This window comes from Vidua chalybeata, chromosome Z (assembly GCF_026979565.1).
Source record: "Vidua chalybeata isolate OUT-0048 chromosome Z, bVidCha1 merged haplotype, whole genome shotgun sequence".
Classification (NCBI taxonomy): domain Eukaryota; kingdom Metazoa; phylum Chordata; class Aves; order Passeriformes; family Viduidae; genus Vidua; species Vidua chalybeata.
In genome coordinates this window covers 47703199-47722354 of record NC_071570.1, presented here as the reverse complement: position 1 = coordinate 47722354, position 19156 = coordinate 47703199, and the positions used below count along the sequence as shown (strand labels likewise).

Below are 19156 nucleotides of genomic sequence, written 5' to 3'. Positions count from 1 at the left end.
TCACCTTTGAGTCACTTCAAAGCCCCATGGATTTGTCCTTTAATTATTTTTTAACAAATCTCCCACAAAGTGTCAGCCCCAAGCTCCCTCCTTAGCTCTGCTGCCTGGTCTCCACCAGCAGCCACAAGCCAAAGGTGGAGAGGTTTACCAGAGGTGGCATGGAAGCATGGGAATGCTTCTCCAGCCTCATACTTCCCAGACCTAGTCATGACCTTCATCTGAAAATATCCCCAGTTGCCATGAGATAGTACTTGGCTTTTTTTTTGCATGACCTGCCTGGCACTGAAATTCCATGTCCTGTGGCATTTGGAGGAAGATCTGCAGTTAGCTCTGAAAATACTGCTCCCAGCTAGGACAAAGAAAGGATACAAATGAGGGCTGTGCCAAGCACTGGACTCAGCACATGCCTCGTTGAGGTGAGCAGGCCCAAGTCACTGGCATCATCCCAGCTGCTGGCAGGAGAGAAGAGGGTGCTTAGAACCACCCAATTCACCCAAATGCCTGTTTGTTCAGGCTAAAGAAGCCTGACAGGTACCAGATCAGACAAACCTGGATGCCCGTTTCCCTGCCACCTGTTTACCAGGTGCCTTTCTTCAGGGCATGCAAGCCAGGAGAAGCTCAGGAAGTGATCCCCTGGCACCACTGAGCTTCCCTACATGCCCACATTGGTTTTGCACTCAGAGATACATTTGATCCACTGTTTTTTTAATCCCATCTGGCTGCTGTAAAATGTAGCTTTGTGGGCACCAGAACTTCATCCGAGGTGTCTTGGTCCCCTTAGAATGCACTCAGCCTGTCTCCATCAGGCAAGATATGGACCCAGCTTCTCTGTACAGTTGTTTTCAGTGCATCAGTGGTAGTTCTTTCTTAGCAGTTTGCCGTGACCCACTGCGGTAAGGAATGCTGCAGGTAAGGTACACTGTAGCACCATTCACAAGACACCAAGTTTAACTAACCCCGACTACACCACTGCTCTTGAGGAAGTGGCTTGGCATGCTTGAAGCATGTCCACTCAGGCCATGAGCTCCTCTTGCCCTAGCCAAGCTCTAACTTCACAGAGCAGGGCAATTCTCCTGCTTAAGAATTGCAGTCCAACTTGAAAACATCAGCAAAGAAAAAAAAGAACACAACAGGGAGCTTTCAGGGATGGTTTTTTCATTGCATTATTTTTCTTCACTCTTCTTGTCTAACATAGACAGCACATGAGAATCCAGGCTCTCAAAGTTTTGCCTGATGCACAGCTGTGACGACAAAGGATGAGTATGGTGAAAACACAGAGACACAAGATCCTTGCAACAAAAGTCTTCCCAAATGAGGAAAGAGGAGTCCAGGACTGGAAACCCTAGAGATAGGAATTAATTTTGAGATGGCAAAGAGGGTCCTCATGTTTCTCTGACAAAACAAGAGTTCCTCAAAATGAGCTGGAGTGAACACACTGGGAGATGAACGCAGGTAAATTTAAACTTTGTCAACTTAACAAAATACAGCTGAGATTGAATAAACAGAGAAGAGGAGGTGTGCAAGTGCTTATTGTTCACAGCCTTGGGTAAGTAAGAAACCTGTTTTGTTTGTTTTAGTTATTACAACATCATCTGTTTTCTCTAGGTAATCATTCTCTAGGTTCATTTTTTAAAATTCACAATAATCTACAAAACATGTTTAACAAAGCTGCATTCCCTTTTTCTGGTTGTAAAGTTACCCTGGGTGGGGTCCCAAGAATTAAACATTCCAAATCCACATTCCAAGGGATGATCAGCTGGGCTTCTGCAGATACATCCAACATGGTTTTGGCATTTATAGTGAAACTGGAGTTCCAGTGAATTCCCTGCCTGTGCCCCTTTCTTCCCACAACTAAAGCTTTTACACGCCTTGTTTTATCTATATATTAAAATAGTAATCAGTGAAAACTTCAGAAAGTGTTCCCCTCCTTAGCCTTCTTCCATCCAGACTGCAAATCCTACTATTTAAACCAGACTTTCTAGACATTGTTGTTGCTTTCATCTGGATTCTCTGTAATTAATCCACATCTTCCCTGGAGGACAGTGCCCAGAACTGCATGGAGGGTTCCAATGGAGGCCTTTCTAATTTCTGTCAGAATGGAAAGTAACTCCACCACCTGCCTGATTCAGACATGGGCTGTGGACGCAGCCCTAGTGAAGTGCCATGCACTCATGAAAGCAGAAAAACCATTCACAACCACCCCGCAACACTGACTGCTGAAAAACTGAAGAACCATGCAGCATTCTGCATGCATTAACAGCTTCCACAGAGCAGGCATGTCTAGTACCTCTTGGGGACAGGAGACTAACTAATTATTATGCTATTTCATGGCTTGGAAACTTCAGCAATCTCAAAGTGTTCAATACCATGTATGCCCAACATATTCTGCACAATTTTCTAAGGAGAGCATGAAATGTGTCAAAGAGCAGTAACAGGTCAATTAGCAACTGTCTATCAGGATCTTACATGGTGTAAGAGAACAACACTACAAGCAGGTGTAAAATCATAGTTCTGCACAAGGAGAGAGCAGTACCTGTACTGTAATGGACTAGCAGTGGAGCTGCTGAAGGCAGGGGTGGTACTGTATCCTGGGAAGGAAGCTGGAGAGACACATCAGTGCAGCCCCTCTGGATACAGCGTATGAACGCAACACAGTATGTCAGTAACTTTGGGATGGGTGTACATTCCCATGCATGCACAAGACAATTCACCATGTGAACAGCAGTGCCTGTGGGTTTGCTGTCTGTTAGACTGCAGTCTGTTTTACCAACATACAAAGCAGCTTCTGTGAACTCCAGCACTGAGCTGAGCAAATGCGTGGGACTATAGGAACGTGTACTTGCTTCTGACTTGAGCTTTTTAGTGATCTGGGCTTTTTAGCCACCAACAGCCAAGGAGAGAGTGAGGCATATTTCAGAAGGGGCAGACAAGCTTGGAAACCATCTTGAGTCTCTTGAACATCTGCCAGGGTCTGTCCTCTAATACTACAAGTGAAGAGTCACAAACTCTGCCTCATCAGTACAGAGATGCAAATAAACTTTTGACAAAGAGTAGATCCTCAAGCCTTAAAGGATGCAAAAACAGCCCAGGTATTTCTCGTGAAACTTTAAAATAGTTCCAGCAAAATTTTTGCTGGAATGAAAATGGCTTGTAGCCATTAGTCTGCACAATTGTGAAGGTGAGATATTAGTCACATGGGAAATCTCTCTTCAGGAGCTCAGGGGAGTGCTTGTCATTCTACTGTCCTACATAATTGAAATTTTCTGACTCAGAACCCATCCTACACAGAGGGAGATTTGCATTGAAGTTTATCTTACAGTAGTTCATTACCACATGGCTTCCTTCCCTTGCATTCTTCACCTTCTCTACCATGGCAGCTGAAGAAGTTGATTAATATGGAAAACTAATTACTAACTTCATTGTTAATACTAGCTCTCTCTCAAGTACACTTAAGTCTCAGCCTCAGCACACTTAAATATGGAGAGAACCATGTTAAGTAGCAATTTGCATTAGAGTAGCAGTTTGCTGGTTTATCACTGCCCACTCTAATCACAAGGGCTCTGCTATACGCAGTGTACATCCAGAGAGACATGCACCAGACTTCCAAGAGGACTCCTTGCTGCTTAGCCCAGACCTTCTCCAGACCACCACCAGAACCAGACTAAGGGAGTGCAAATATAAGTCCTACATGCTGAAACAGCTTGTTTACTCAGACTATTTGTATGCATTTTCTCTCTCCCACCCTACTATTACATATGCACAGCACCTTTCAGTCTTGTTTCCCTTTCTGTCCAGTCTCCTGTACTCCTGCAAACAGCATTATAGCAGAATTTCTTAGCTTGGCTTGTGTACTACTAGAAATACTACACAGCTGTGCACAGCAGAAAAAATCCCATTGCTGGCATTCGTTGTGTGAAGCTTTAATATTGTGTCTAACAATCTCAAGGGACTATGGCAAGCAAATTTAAATTGAGACAGCAGACTATGAAATATAATCATGTCTACACCTCCTCTGCATATTTTGAAGACCAAAAATAAAGTAGGTTCTAAAGCAGGCTGAAAATACTGTGTTCAGAGGACTTTAAGCACCCATCTGCATGCTTATAGGACACTGCTCTCTCCTGTCTCTAAGAAACAGAAGTCCTCTGAAGATTCTCAGAAGTATACATGAAAACAAGCTATCAAAAACGAGGGAAAGGAATGCTTTAAATTTAGCAGCTGGTCAGAGGGGTGGGTTGAGGAGAGGAGCAGAGAATTCAAGAAAGTGATACCACTGCTAAAGAATAGCAAACAGAGCTGTGAGTACACAAAGTGCACAGGCGGCTGAGAACGCTCCACTCCACAAATGCAGTATGCCAAACAAGACACTATTCAAAGCTTACCAAGTTAAGGAAAAGGGAAAAGCTCAACAATAATGCACATCTCTGACAATAAATTCAGAAATAAAAAACCCTTGTTACAGGAAAGACTACCATGTAATAACTCTGAGTAATAGCTATGAGATAAAAATCCCTCCAAAATTAGGGAATGATCACAAGAACACAATTGAACATTGTTTTATTGATAATTAACTTTTAAAATAATTTAACTCAAATATTCTAGCATTACAATGGTAAACAACATGAAAATTTTCAGGAAGTCAACTGAAGTCAACAGAACCCAAACTTGTTAAGCAAACACAGATTTTTCAATTTTAGCCCCATTATGTCTTCAAGGCCGTGTAATAGTTATATTTCTCTTCAAAGCCTGTTACTTATTTTATTGCTAAGCTGCTACATTGCAGAAGTGATGATTAATCACCCTTTGAAAATTCCACAAAACTTTGAAACACAAAATCATGAATCCATGTATCAATTTGTGGAAGAGACGTGTCCACAAGAAAAGTCACTATTTTTCGATCCCAAGAGTTAGTGCTGTCATTAACTGCCTGTATCTGTGCCACAAAAGGTTTCTTCTCTACAAGATTCCGAAACACTATTGATGCCTCTTCTGACCACTGCTGGTTTTTCACTCCTAGGATAAACGTAAAGCAAAACAGAAGGTCATTTATAGACTAGAACAAGTTTAAAAGTAGTGGTGTGAGGTTAAATTCTTGAGAAAAGAGGTTTTAAAGTACTAATGAATGCAACTTAAATCTAGAAAAGAAACACAGGCTCACTCATCTCCCACACAAACAAGCTTAATTATTACACAGACTAGGACATTTATTTTTTCTTGAAGCCTAAATATGTTTGCAGAAGTAAAAGGCAAATGCACTGATTCACTGAGCAATTCAGAGGATATTAACTGCCTTGCACGACCAGGGCTTATCAGCAGCCAAGACAAAAAGGAAACTAAAGATCCTTTCAAAACAAACTTTGTTTATCTTCAGCCCGAGGGTGCTGACATTACTTGGCCTTGCTTTAGATTTTCTTAGTCTCAAAGTAGCATCAGTTACTAAAACACCTGCCAAAACACCAAGTCCCAAACAAGACATACAGAAGGCAGAAACAAAGAGAAATTATGCCTAAATGCCTCACAACTGCTCTTACTTTTTTCAGAGTAGTATCCCACAAAGTCAAGCCTAAACGAGCTTTTGAATATGGCTGCAATCCACCTAGAAATAAGTGGTTCCTGCAGACTTGGGATTCAGTTCCCCAGACCACTGCTGGTGTACAGCATCTAGACACAGGGGCTCAAATATCATGCTGGAATACCCAAAAGCCACTTTATGGATAACAGAAGCAGAACAGCAAAATAACAATACTTTGCTTTTACTATTAGCAGCAGCTTGCCACTGACAGGACAACACAGAACACAGCTGCCTGCAGATTCCAGAAGGAATTAAAAGTCAATAGTTAATCAACACTTAAGAAAGAGTAATTATTGCTAGGAAAGCATTATGCAAATGATATGCAAATGAGATTTTACAAGGAAACAGATCAGCGACTAAGAGGCATGAGACACAAAACCAGAGAAAAAAGTAGAAGAATAGCAGGACAATAGTTACTGATCTACCAGGCTCAGCTGTCCTGCTTTGACAATATGAAGCATCTCAGAGGCAATTTAGCTAGCTACATGGGAGACTCAGTGAAGCAGGAAAACTTGATGATTTGCAGGCTTGCTGAGCAGGATCCTCCAGAAGACAGACACAGGTAGAAATCAGCCACATTACAGCACTGCACGCTGAGGACCCCAGCCTGTCAGAAGCACATCCATCACAAATCACTAGTTTAAAGCTACCCTCAAGGTCACACTGAGGCTATGCAGGAAAGCAAATCCACAGAAGGCATAGGGCACTAACTCTGTCACCTGTCACTTCCAACAAGCATATTCTGTGACTGAAATCTAGAGCAGTGCTAACCAAACAGCATCAGAAAGCAGCAGCTGACTAAAATGAGATGTATACATCTGAACACAACACAGAAATGAAGAAAAAATTTTGAAATTAAAAAAATGACAATAAGAGGAGATCAAGTTTTATTTTTCAAATTCCCTCAGATATATATATACTCTCTATGCACCACATTCTCAAGGAAATTATCATATGTAAGCTTACTGAAAGCCCCCTCATGGAGTTCTTTGTTTGTTTGAGAAAACCAATGTATTTCAGGCAACTCTGGATTCGAAATATACACAGGAGAACTGTAAATTACAATTGGGTCAATATATACATAAAAAAATCCCTAGAAATTCAGCATCTAGGTTCCTAAATATAAACTATGATAATCAGAACATTAGGTTCTTACCAACAGATACATCCTAACTTTCATACTTGGTAATTGGTTATGTTAAAGGATCCAAAAAACATTAAGTTTTTATTTCCTTGTGTCTTTTGCAAGTAGATCTCACACACATTAAATGATAAATTTTATGACCATGAGAAGCAGCTGCTGGGTAAGTTTCAGCATTCTTCATTCTCAAAGACGGTACCTTAAAGTGCTCCATTAAATTTAACAAACTAAAATAATTACACAATTATTGGCCTATGCAAAGAATAACAGCGGTACATAAACATGTAGAAAAAACCCAATTACATAACCTTTGACTTTTTCCATTTTATATTTCTGTTCATCTCATATGCCCACTGATGTAAGACTTCAACAAAAACAACTGCAAATGATTGATACCTACCTGCAAGCTGAGCTGTGATAGCTTGGAAAGGTAGTCTTCTGAACGTATCCAGAAGCGGCTGTACTTTCCCTATGCTGACAAACTCATGTTTGCCATAGTCCAGCTCATACACTGACAAAAACCCATTTCTAAGAATCCCTTTTATTATGACTCTGTACCACCTAAAAGGGAGGAGAACAAGAACAGACCATTTGAATTCATATTGAAAGCATCAGAAAAATAATGCACAACCAAAAGACCTTCATCAACATGTCTCAGATTTCCAAAATCTGGATTTAGCTGAATAAAAGTCAACTATCCCAGCTGCAATCTGGAAGCATGAAGAGACTGCAATCTCATTTACTTGCTTAATCTCTCAGATATAATTGGACATCTGCTGTGTTGTTAACAATGCGGAGTAAGCAAAGCTAGGCTTGCCTAGCTTAGCACAGTTAAGCTTGCTTTCAAGGATTTTAAGTAAGTATCTACTTACTCATCTCCAATTTTAGCTGCATACAGCTTATTTTTTTCAATGGTCACAAGTTCCTCTTCTGCCCTGCTGTAATACAAGATCATTTCTTCCATTAGGGCATACAGATTGTTAAGTTCATTCCAAGGCTGGACAACGAAATGACCAGGATGGCAGGCCACCGAGACGTAGATATCCATAAAATCACCAGGCTTTGGCAAGGGTAGAGGAGGTGGCATCTCAGTGGTGGACACTGCACTGCTGGGTTCTCTGCCTGAATCAGGAAAACTCTTCTCCAGCTTCCCACCAGATAACTGTAGAGCTGGAACAGCATCACCTACAACTTTTGTGAAGCTAGTCCCACTGGGTGTCACACTCAAGAAAACATCTTTCTGATGCTTCCACAAGTCTGCATTTTTCATCTGTCTATTGATACTATGATCCATGTCTGGGAAATTCTCTGGAGCAAACAAGTAAATGTGTGGAATTCCTTTTGAAGCATCCTGTTTAATCACCTTGGAACACAAAATACCGTTTAACAACCAGTTAGTTGTGCCTATTAAAGGCACATCTGATTTTGTACAGAAGACTAAAGCAGTAACAGTTCATTGCATTTATGCACAGAAACATTTTCAGTGTTCTCCCAAAGATATTAAAGAAGCTGTAGGTAATAAGCCGTTCACAGCAGATAAAAAGATAAAAAGCACCTGCAGCAATTCCACTAACGTAAACCAAACACAAAATTTGCATTTTGTTCCATCCAACAGGTTCAATCACAGTACTGCATGTAGAATTCTTGTTTTCAGAAGAACAGTAGCCAGTAGCCAGTGTCCACCCAGATCTAAACAACTTATTAAATAATAACACCTAATCCTTTAAATTATCTTCCTGTCATTTTGGGAATTGAGGCCTGCTAAATTAGATGAAAAAAAAAAAAAAGAAAAAAATTTCCAGGTTTCTCTCACATGTAATTTTCAAGCACTAACATAAAAATATTTCCTATTTACCATCAGATATACTAACATTATTAATAGTAAAGCACTTAAATTTTAATTTGACATAGTATGCAACATTCCTTTAATGATGCTTCTGTTGATGTTCCTAGCCAGGAATAAAAACTTTCTGTGATTAAAGCATGCGTCTGCTGTCTATTATTTAATACAGCAAAAATTAGCACCAAATTCAAACTCTTTTGGAAGAACTCTTCCAGAAAAGTCAGGTGCAACAGGTGTAAGTCTCAGAACAGAGGTCTAGACTAAAGCAAGCAAGGTTATGGAAAGCTATAGAGCACATTTTCCAAGTGTCTGACAGTGGCTGGAATCAAAAGGTTAGGAAGAAATTATCTTTGTTTAGTCTGTAGTTATAATAGATTTCCTTTAGAAGGGTATTTTCAGTTAGTTAAACTAGCTAGGATACATTGCAAATGGAAATAATTTTATCTCAAATATAAGAGAAATTCTAACTATATAAAGCATATACTAAAACAAAGTCAGTTAGAAAAAGCAAACAAAAAATAAAACTGCTTTCAAAGACTAGAAGGAGAAAAAGCTTTGCTCACAAGAGGCATAAAAGTAATTTAAGATTAACTCAGAAGTTGCGTATTTTATGTGCTGAAACATGACAACTGCATTTCTTTCTTATCAGTGGCAAAATAACTCTAGCTGCATATTTGGACTTGGACAGCAAAATGTGAACAACTGCTGTGAAAATTGCTAAATTCACAGCAGAGGGGGAAAGAGAAGATTCTAACAGGCCTAAGCAAGTAAGTTTTATAACAAATTTGCTAAGAAAAGAGCTTTGAATAGAATTTATGTCCTTTAGCTGGTTACAAGCTTCTACACTTCTGCAACAAAAACTGATTTGATGAGTTGTTAAGCTTTTGAAGTTGTTCTTCCAATGCTCTTTCCACGTGCCTATGTGATTTCAGGTCTCATAGGCATTTTGACTACTTACCTTCATGCTAAATTCAGGACAATTTATTACAGCATCTCTCAGCCACAGTACAGCATCTGGAGTCCACATGCCAGTGTTAGGAGGCAAATCTGCCAGACAGCACTTCAAAGCCTAAGAACAGAATTAAATATACAAAGTATAATTTATTAATATGAAAGCTGGTCCAATTCAGAGAATAATACTGACAGAGTCAATCATGTATGACAAACAGAAAGAGAAAGAGCAAATCCAGTACCATGACACATACACAACATCCACCAACTCAGAGGACTACATTGTGACTTATTTCAGGTGAAGATACACAATAAAATACACTGCAATGTTGAATGCTGTGAAACAAAACAGAATTTCAGTACATAAACCTTGAAGCAGCAGCACTATAAACACTGCCAAGAGATCGAATACAGGTTAACTTTAATATGTCTTTATACCTGCGGAGGTATTGCAATTACTTCTCTCAGGAATTGTGGTGGGATTTCTTTGAGCTCAGATACTTTTACAGTTGCAACTGTTCCACTATCCATAAACTGCACTTCAAGTGCCTGTCTAGTGTGAATAATTTTTATCTGAAAGAAGAAAGCAAGAGCATAATTTTGAGGTTAAAAACCCAACAGTGACAAACACATTATAAAATATTTCATGGAAACTAAACATTCAGAGTGAGTTGAACAAAAAGAAGGGGCATTTCTATGTGGGCAAATTCTAGCTGCTTTTTGAATACTTCTTACCTCTACACGTGCCCATTTTCCTTTGGAAGGAAACAAGCAGATTTTGCCACAGAAAGGTACCAATACACTGAACTCAGATGTCTGCTGCAAATATAAAAACAGAAGTCAAAAAGCACAGAGCAATTACTATCTGGCACTCAACTAACCATTTCAAAAGCATAAACAGTACTGAGAAGCAAAAGCTCTGTTTCAAATAAAAAGTATCTTTCCAGCTTTAGAAACACTTCCTATCACATTGCTTTAAGCTTCCCCAGTTGGTAAATCTTTTAATCCCAAACTCTGTATCTTACAGGGAAATTGGGAGAACATGTGCCAGGGGTAAAAAGCCACATTTGTGAACAGACTAGGAAATCACCAATAATTACTTGACTTGAAAAGCAAGAGCAGTTAAGAGCTATGACAGACAAGTGAAGAAGCTCCTAGCTTATATTCTAGAACAAACAATTTCTTGAGACATATAACAAACCAAATTTACTGCTAACTCAAATCAAAGTCTCATAGGGGTGATAGGCACCATGATAATCCTAAATAATATAACAAGACAATGGCTATACTATAAAAAGTAGGGAAACTCCATTTGAAGAACAATCAACACCTTACTAGGTTTAAATTCTTGGGCAAAATGAGTTAAGACCCTCCAGATAAGCTGCAAAGCCTGATATTAAAAGAATCTGAAGAACAATCTCTTTCTTTGATAACAGCAAGAAAATATCAAGCACTCTCTCCCAAGAATACCAACTCTTGAAACACCTATATGGCTACCTTCCTTAGTGTCTTTATGTTGCTAAATATTTTAGCAACTTTTAGGAACTTGTGTTGCTAAACTTTAGCAACTTTAGCAAAATATTTATACACTTTCTTTCAGATTTTAGCTTGCTTGAAATTGAATCCTGACAAATGAAATGCGTTCAGCATAAAATATTTCCAGATGGTTGCACAACAGGTCTAAAGCTCAACTTCTACAGCTAAAACACTTTGACAGTGTAGTTTCACAAGCAGCAGTTCTAGCAGGACCTCCAAGGATCTGCACTGCATGATTTGATTTTGTCAGGCTCAGCTGAACAACAAAATTGATAATCTTAATTCTTACAAATTAGATTCTCTTAAAATTTGTTCTCTTTGGCCTAAATTCCCTTGAGTCTAATAAGGATTGTTGCATGTATCTGTAAAGGGCTGGTGGAACATTAGACTTCTGTGCCACATGCTTATTTTAAAGCAACTTAAGACTTTTCAAAATGTCTCCTATACATCACTTTGACGTTGAAAAGAAAGCATCAAAAGACACTTTTCACACTGAAAGGTGCACCTCAAAAAACCCCAAATTAGAAAGAGAACTTCTAGCCTTTTTGAACAGTCTATGGCTACCACAGAAACTTAAAACTTATGTGCAAGGAAAATTATTAGTACTCTCTGGAGAAATACTGCACGACTTCACCACTTCCTTTACCATGGAACTTACCTTGTAAAGAAAGTAGTCTTCTAGTTTCTGCAATATATCAGAAAGTCTAGACAGGCCTTTGGATGGCACTTGACAATACAGGCTCCCATCAGAGGAAACGCTAGTTACTCTGACATTGGTATATAGTGCATCTACCTGCAACAGTAAGAGTGTGACAAGAATGGGAAAAAAAATACCCACACAAAATTTAGCAAATTTCTGACTACTGTTTTTTGTCCATCTAAGACCTCAACAGTCAACAATATTTAATAATTAAGGAGGAAACAGGACAATGGTACCTGTAGGCGCAGTTCAAGGGACTTGTCATACAATGCTTTCATACAAGTAGCATTGATGTTGATATCATCTTCTCCAGAAGTGTCATAGAGAACAAGAAGAGGAATATCACTCTTTTCCAGTATTTCCACAGCAAATATCTTGAAGCATGTCTGTGATTCCACAGCCTTTACTAGGACAGGATCATCACAGAAGGCTTCCAGTCCTGTAAGACACATCATACCTTTTTGTTTACAGAAGTTCTACTGCACCCCTACTACTTGCAATCTACTTAATTTCTACCTTTTTATCAGAGAAAGCCATCTTACGGAAAGGGCACAATAGAAAATAAGAAGACTCTCTTCATAAAGAACTGAGGCAAATGTGTAGAAAAAAATGGAAAGCATCCAAGTATTAAAAAATCAACCAACCAAGTAAGACAAGCTCATTCACAGCAATTTCACATATTTAAAATTTAATATTTTTAAAAAGTTAAAAAGGCCTACTCGTCGTAGAAAGGTAAATAAATTTACCTTTCTAATAGCACTAGGATCACTTCAGAATAATTGAACAGATTAAATAAAATAAATATTTAGAAATATTGCCTAATTTGGTCACAACAGATGTACCTCATTTATGGAAAAAAATGTTGTACGTTTCCTTTACTTTAAATGTTTCCTTTTATTTCTTTAGGCTCATGTATATTAAAGGGACAAAGACATCCATGTTAAATGTAGAAACAATTAAGCTCCATTACAGAGGTACAGGATAAAATCATCTTCTAATATCAAGGATTCTCTGTAAAACTCTTCTTCACATCCTTTCTTCCTTCCTTTTCCTTCTTTCCATGCATACCCATGCCTGCTTAGACTATCTGAGCTGAACAAAATCTATCAAACACATACAGAACTATTACAAAAAAGGATCAGAACTCCCAGAGGCTTCAATACATAAGTTGTGCCAACAATAAGCATAACATTAAGTATGTGTGCAGTCAGCACTTGCTTTCTCTTACCTGCCAGTTTACATTTTGCAGCTTGAAAAGGAAGTGATCTGAACTGTTTCTGTAGTCTGCACACACTGTTGCTTTCAACAAACTCAGTGAAGCCATGATCAACATAGTATACCTGACAATGGAAAAGGGAATTAAAAGAATGAGATCATGAATATAATTGTAAGTATGTTTCCTTGAGTTTAAGGAGAATGTATTTGGTTGCCACATTCTCTATACACCCACAGACAAATTACTTTTTGCCAGTTTAGTACTATTAATTTCATGTTTTCAGGGAAAGCCTCCCTCTCAATATCTCTATAAAACCATCCTCTCCAACTGTTCTACAGAATCTCAACTTTAAACAGGAACTGTGCTACAAGAATTCAGCATATATTATCTCAAACTATGTGAAGAAAGGTAATAAAGTCACAATTTTTATTTACAAAGTTTTCAAAGTGTTGAAAAGTCAAATACCACTTAGGTGCCATTACAAGTTTTGGCTGTTGTTTTTACAGCATTAAGAGAATAATTTTGATTTAAGCTTGTCTTGTCTTTGATATAAATACCACAGTCAATGCAGGAAACTAGAATGGAAACTACTACTGGCAGCAAATAACTGGAGCTAAAGTTTCAGAAAGAAGGCTTTGATGGGACTTCCTACAACTTTTTTTTCGAAATTCTATCTTGCAAAATATCTGCATAGCAAATATTAAAAAGGAGGTCTGAACACTGTGCCAGAGAACAATCAGCAAAAGCTGCAATAAAGCAGCAGCCTGCTTTGGGCTGATAGCTCTGACTAGGGAGAAATTAGAAGCAAGCATGCAACTAATTTTCTTGCCACTTCTCTAAACCCAAAAGAACTCTCATGCGCAAGACCAAGTTTTGACACCCAACTCCAATTCACATCTGAAAGGTATCATACTAACTTTCAGAAAAAACTCAATTCTAATACATGTAGTGAAATTCAGTATTTATAAAATGGTTCAACTTTCAAAGTATGTTAACGAAGGCTGGGTGACATAACTGGAGAAAGAAACAAAAATTTAAGGATGTATCATTAATACTGAATAGACAAGAAATAACTGAGCAGTTTTAAACTTTTTTTCTACTTCTAATATATGTTCTAATTTCACTGCAGATGGCAAAAAAAGTCTGTTTGGTATAGAAAAATTTTAACAGAGGAGTTAAATAATGTCAATGGGGTTTAACTAAAATGCATACGACATAACTCCCAACTCCCAAAACACCAGATCTGCCTGGAAGGGGAAAGTATACCCTTTCTCTTTTTTTTTTTTCTTTTCTATTTAGTACATGTTGGAGATATTTAAGTAGAAGACATCAGACAAGATCCAAGATCTAGGAGCAAATTAATGTTGTCCTTCCCTTTCTCTTCCTGTGTCCCCCTCAAACCATTCCTCCTATCAAAGGTACATTTTCAGTACCAAAGTGCTATAGGGCCCAGCTCCTTTAAAAACAAAACCAAAACTTCCAAACTCAAACTACTGGAGAAAAACCTGAAAGACCAGTTAATTTTGTCAATCATATAACTTAGACAAGGCCTTAATTTCTCATATACCTGAAACAGAAGTACTTCAGGGCAAGAAAAGAAAGAATACTAGTGCAGCATATTTAAGAATTAACTGTGTATCTAAAAAACAAGCTTGTCTCAATTCTTTCTCCAAGTGCCAGAAGAGGTAATTGCTTGCCTTTACTCTGTTGTCTTCTAGAGAAATTATCTGTGCACGCAACCAGGCATCTTCTTCAGCATGTACTGCAACAAGCTGCCCAACACTCAGAGACTGAGCTGGTGACACTGTACTGTTCTGACTGTAATATGCTTTCATTTCATCTTCCATTTCTTCCTGGGCAGAAGAATAATCTTTGCCCACATACCTATAATATTTTACAAAAACCAAACCAAACCAAACAACAAACAAACAAACAAACAAAACCACAAAAAAAAAAAAAAAAAAAAAAAAAAAAAAAAAAAAAAACAACAACAAAACCACAAAAAAAACCCAAATAAATAAAAACCAAAAACCAATCAAACAAAAAAATCACAAGAGTTGGGATGCAACTTCAAAAAAAGCTGAATAAAAACATAAGAACATTTACATGCATATATGAATAAATTATATACATTTCCCAAGACATTTATGTCCAAACTCCTCTCTTTTTAGAAAAAAAAGTTACTCTGTCACTAGCAATCACCATCTTAATCTGGTTTTCACTAAGGTTTTCACAAACCAAAGCATCTAAATTATCTTTTAAAATTAGCTGTTAAACCAAGTGCTGTTTTCTCTCATACAACAGGTACATCTTGATATTTGTCTGCTAACCTAATGGTTCATATTAATGTTGTTTGTGTTACACAGGTCTTCTTAAATTAAGTACAAAAACTTTCTGGAAATTTGAAATGGGAAGTTCTTAGTGCTTCAGAGACAAGTCAGATTAGAGCAGTCAAAAGGAAAACTTACCCACAAATTTGTATTACTAGTTACTGTTTCAGCTTGTTCATAGAGAGCATGATACTACTCAATTCTACCATATAGTTTGAATTATATGCCCAGAGATAGTGCAGATATTGTAATACAACATGATATCATAACTCTGTTATAAAGATTATGTTAAATCTGACCACGTTCCAGGGAAGTCAGATTTTCCTTGAAACAGCCTTTTTGTTTCTGTGCAAACATTTATCTACTTTGTAATGGAGATAAAGTGCGGTGGCAGTCACATCTGTGTGACTTAGAAGTTTCTTGAACATTTGTTTCATAAAGATACTTAACAAACAGTCAGAGCAACTCAACAGAAACCAGAAGAATCTTTCAGAATTTCTTGCTTCATTCACTATTTTATTCATTATTTCTTGTGAGAATTCAAGTGCAGTACCTAGTATATCAGCTCTGCCTTCAAACACTCTGTTGTGAATGCCTAGTAAATATCTAGGAGTGTTTCTATCATGTCACTTTTATTCTGACTACATCACAATTCTTTGAGAATCCATGTCTCAAAACTGAAATGGCACCAAAACCAGCACCTTTCAGCTTTGCCTTCACTTGTACTGCAGGTGAAAGGTTTCAGACAAAAAACTTAGCCACATACCAAGAAAGTAAAGAGATATTGCTCCATCCCTGAGATAGAAATAGGAATCTTGATTTTATTGATCCTGCAAAAATCAACATCAACCAACAGCTGCTACATAGCTCTTGTGTAGGTCAGCAGAAATAGGCTGATAGGACATGTAAGAAAATAAGAGCCCATGCACTGTTTCCTCCCTATATGTCTACATGAACATTTTCTTGTCATGGCAAAAAACACTAATCCCTTCAGGGCTAGTTTCATCATATCAGGATAAAAGACCTTGCCCATGAAGTACATGGATAACCCTGAGTAGTAATTTTTGTAACTAGGATCAAGAAACCACTAATTATCATCATGTACCTACACAGAGCTGACAAACTGAGAAACTTCAATATTGTCCATGAAACATGGTTCAAAATTTGGGAACAGCTGCTTTGTAGAGAAATATTTATATTATCACCCTCAACTCAACAATGTCATATGGTATTTTAATCCACGGTATTCAAAGTATTCATCCCAAATACTTAGTGGAAACATCCTTAAAATAACAGATTAGAACGCTAAGAACCATTACTCCACATGGACAGTAAGTTATAAATGATGCCAGAACTAAAAGGCGTACAGGAAAGTTTTGTAGAGTTAAGTGACATGAGTACAGCAGGCTGGAAGTAACAGATGTAATATAACAATCCACTTCTTACATTGTCCCCTTAGACCAGGCTGATTAGGAACTAAATCAAGAAACACTAGTAGTTTTTTGCTGGAAGAAAGCTCATCTTTCCATAAGTGGAATCTGAGTGCACTCAAGTCATGCCTAGTTAGTGCAAGTTATAGAAGCAAAAATTATTTTAATAAGCACAATAGTAGTATCTGAATACTGTTTCGTATTGTAGTGGGATTATTTTATAAAGTCTTCCAATAGCAAATTAAATCTGCCTTGATTCTCAGACAAGCTAAAGCTAATGATAAAAGTGATTGGTTCAGGACAGAAAAAGTTTCAGAAAATTTCCATTTAAACACACAAACAAAAGGATTTTTAATTTTCATTGGCAAAATAAGTAAATAATAAAGTCCTGAAGCCTCCTGTTAATCTATTTTTTTCTGGCAGCCTGCACAATATGAATGTGTGGCTTTATAAATAAAGCAAAAAAGGTAGATTCCAAAATACAAACTTGCCTAATAAGGACCTCATTAGTGTTTTTCAATTCTAACACCATGATGGACACAGATCCTTCTGACGGAATAATTAGAGAAGGAACAGTTATGTTTTCTAGGTACTGGTCCTTGGATTCTTCATACTGCTGTTCAGCTGTGGCCTTCACACCATCATGCCTCTTGACTTTCTCAGTGACATTCAGATTTTCATCAATGCATCTCTGGGGTTTAGCATAGAGGATCGCCTTTCTGGGGACTTCAGACACATAGTCCACAACACATACATCTGACAGTAACTCTAGATTATTTAGAATGTCTTCTGGAAATTTTACTTGGTAAGTGTCTTGGTACAATTTGGGAAGTGCATGAGCCCAAAGACCATTGGAATACTTCAGCAAGATGCCAACAACTTTTGCCTTGAAGTCGCTATTGAGTGATGCAGGTGTGGTCTCCATATTTGGTTTTAACAAAGGGTCTACTTTTGGTGAAGTAACATTCTGAGATGCCTTTTCTTGCTCTTGCCTTTTTGCTGTCGGTGGTATTTTCTTAACAGGATAAAGAAGTCCATCAATTTGATCACCTCTGTGTATCAACTCCACCTTGGAAAACAAAAAAGAGTCAATAATCAGTTGCATCTCTAACACTAAATTGTTTTGCAAATTACACTTTTATAACATGCATTTTATACAGACTTTGAAGAGAACATCCACAGGGAGCTAAGCTTGAGGCAGTTACTACAGGTTAGCATTTCCTGTAATGCTTCCTTCTCTGTTTTGAAGGGTTCCAAACCCATATGAGTACATCAGTAATAGGCAAATAGCTAATCTATGCAATATAACTGGGACTTGCTTCCAAAGAAGTACAGTCTCTCTTTCCTCCTAGCAGGACCAGAAGATGGTGACACCCTTCACAAATTTACATCTTTTCATGTTAACCTCCCCAGTCTTCCCCACAGACAAGCAGATCATAAACAAAAGTTTCTCTCAGTTTTCTGAGGGAAAGGAGATTTGATTCTGTACTTCAAAAACAAGAGGACGCTTGCCAGGCAGTGCTGTCAGGCATGCTATCTGCTGTCATGCTCAGGGAATTAGTTTTCTTTATAAAAGTTCTGAAATCAAGGAAGAAATTTCTGGTTCGTAATAAATTTCATAATAAAATTGATTAGACCCTTTTAAATCATGCCCCCAGCCTCCTTCAGAACCACATATTTTGCCAGTCCCTACATATCCACCCTTTGCTATAAGCATATCACATAGTCTGAAGTCACAACATTGAAGGTACTGTTTGAGAATTGTAGCCACAAACTCACAATAAAATTCTGCTTCCTAAAGCTTTGCAGTTTCAATCTAGATTAATCTAACCATAGCTTAGCAGGAATCTATGTAAAATTGAGATAACAAAAGGTCTTAGTGTTTTCACATTGGTCCCAAAGGAAGAAAAATAAAGAAATGTAGCTCCACTTTGAAGTTCCTTTGTCAGAGGAAACAACTCTAATCAAAGTAATTTTCAATAGCAGATCAATGAAAAAACGTGAAGCAGCTGAATTACTTGCTACTTACTACTCAGGGGTAGCTTTCACCTCCACCCTATTAATGTCCACACCCATCAGAACTTCATAAACCTTGCCCAACTAATTACTTGCAGCTCTGTCCTAGTAACATACAATCAAAGCATAATGAATAATCAAAGAAATGAACAATTTTCAGGTATTTTACAGAAAAAGAATAATACATATCACTCATTATCAAGATAACATTAGCAAGAAACAAATACTGAGTTACAATACATTGAAAAATAATCAAATGGCCTTTGCTGTGTGTAGAACCATGTATTTTGTCCCATGTATACCACATCACACTTAGCCCAAATTGCCACATGATCTGAGTTAATAGTCCGGAAATGAACTGCATTTCCATACACTTGCTCTGCATTACATTGTCTAGGCTAGTGCCAAAACAATCTGTGAA

General features: G+C 37.8%; 1 protein-coding gene across 3 annotated transcripts in view; it reads right to left on the bottom strand.

The window, feature by feature from the left end:
- Window positions 1-4540: 4540 nt before the first annotated feature.
- The window catches only part of TDRD7 (tudor domain containing 7), a 47211-nt gene continuing 32595 nt past the window's right edge, over window positions 4541-19156 (bottom strand). For 2 of the 3 annotated variants that reach the window (XM_053931807.1, XM_053931808.1), the window contains exons 7-17: window positions 17211-17788; window positions 14657-14843; window positions 12972-13083; window positions 11980-12182; window positions 11702-11836; window positions 10243-10326; window positions 9946-10080; window positions 9515-9625; window positions 7586-8076; window positions 7114-7274; window positions 4541-5013 (exon numbers count right to left, since the gene is read on the bottom strand). In XM_053931807.1, coding sequence (XP_053787782.1) covers window positions 4793-5013; window positions 7114-7274; window positions 7586-8076; window positions 9515-9625; window positions 9946-10080; window positions 10243-10326; window positions 11702-11836; window positions 11980-12182; window positions 12972-13083; window positions 14657-14843; window positions 17211-17788 — 2418 coding nt within the window. In that variant the 3' untranslated portion in view covers window positions 4541-4792. The remainder of the gene's footprint in view (window positions 5014-7113; window positions 7275-7585; window positions 8077-9514; window positions 9626-9945; window positions 10081-10242; window positions 10327-11701; window positions 11837-11979; window positions 12183-12971; window positions 13084-14656; window positions 14844-17210; window positions 17789-19156) is intronic. The other variant, XM_053931809.1, reaches the window with a different exon arrangement.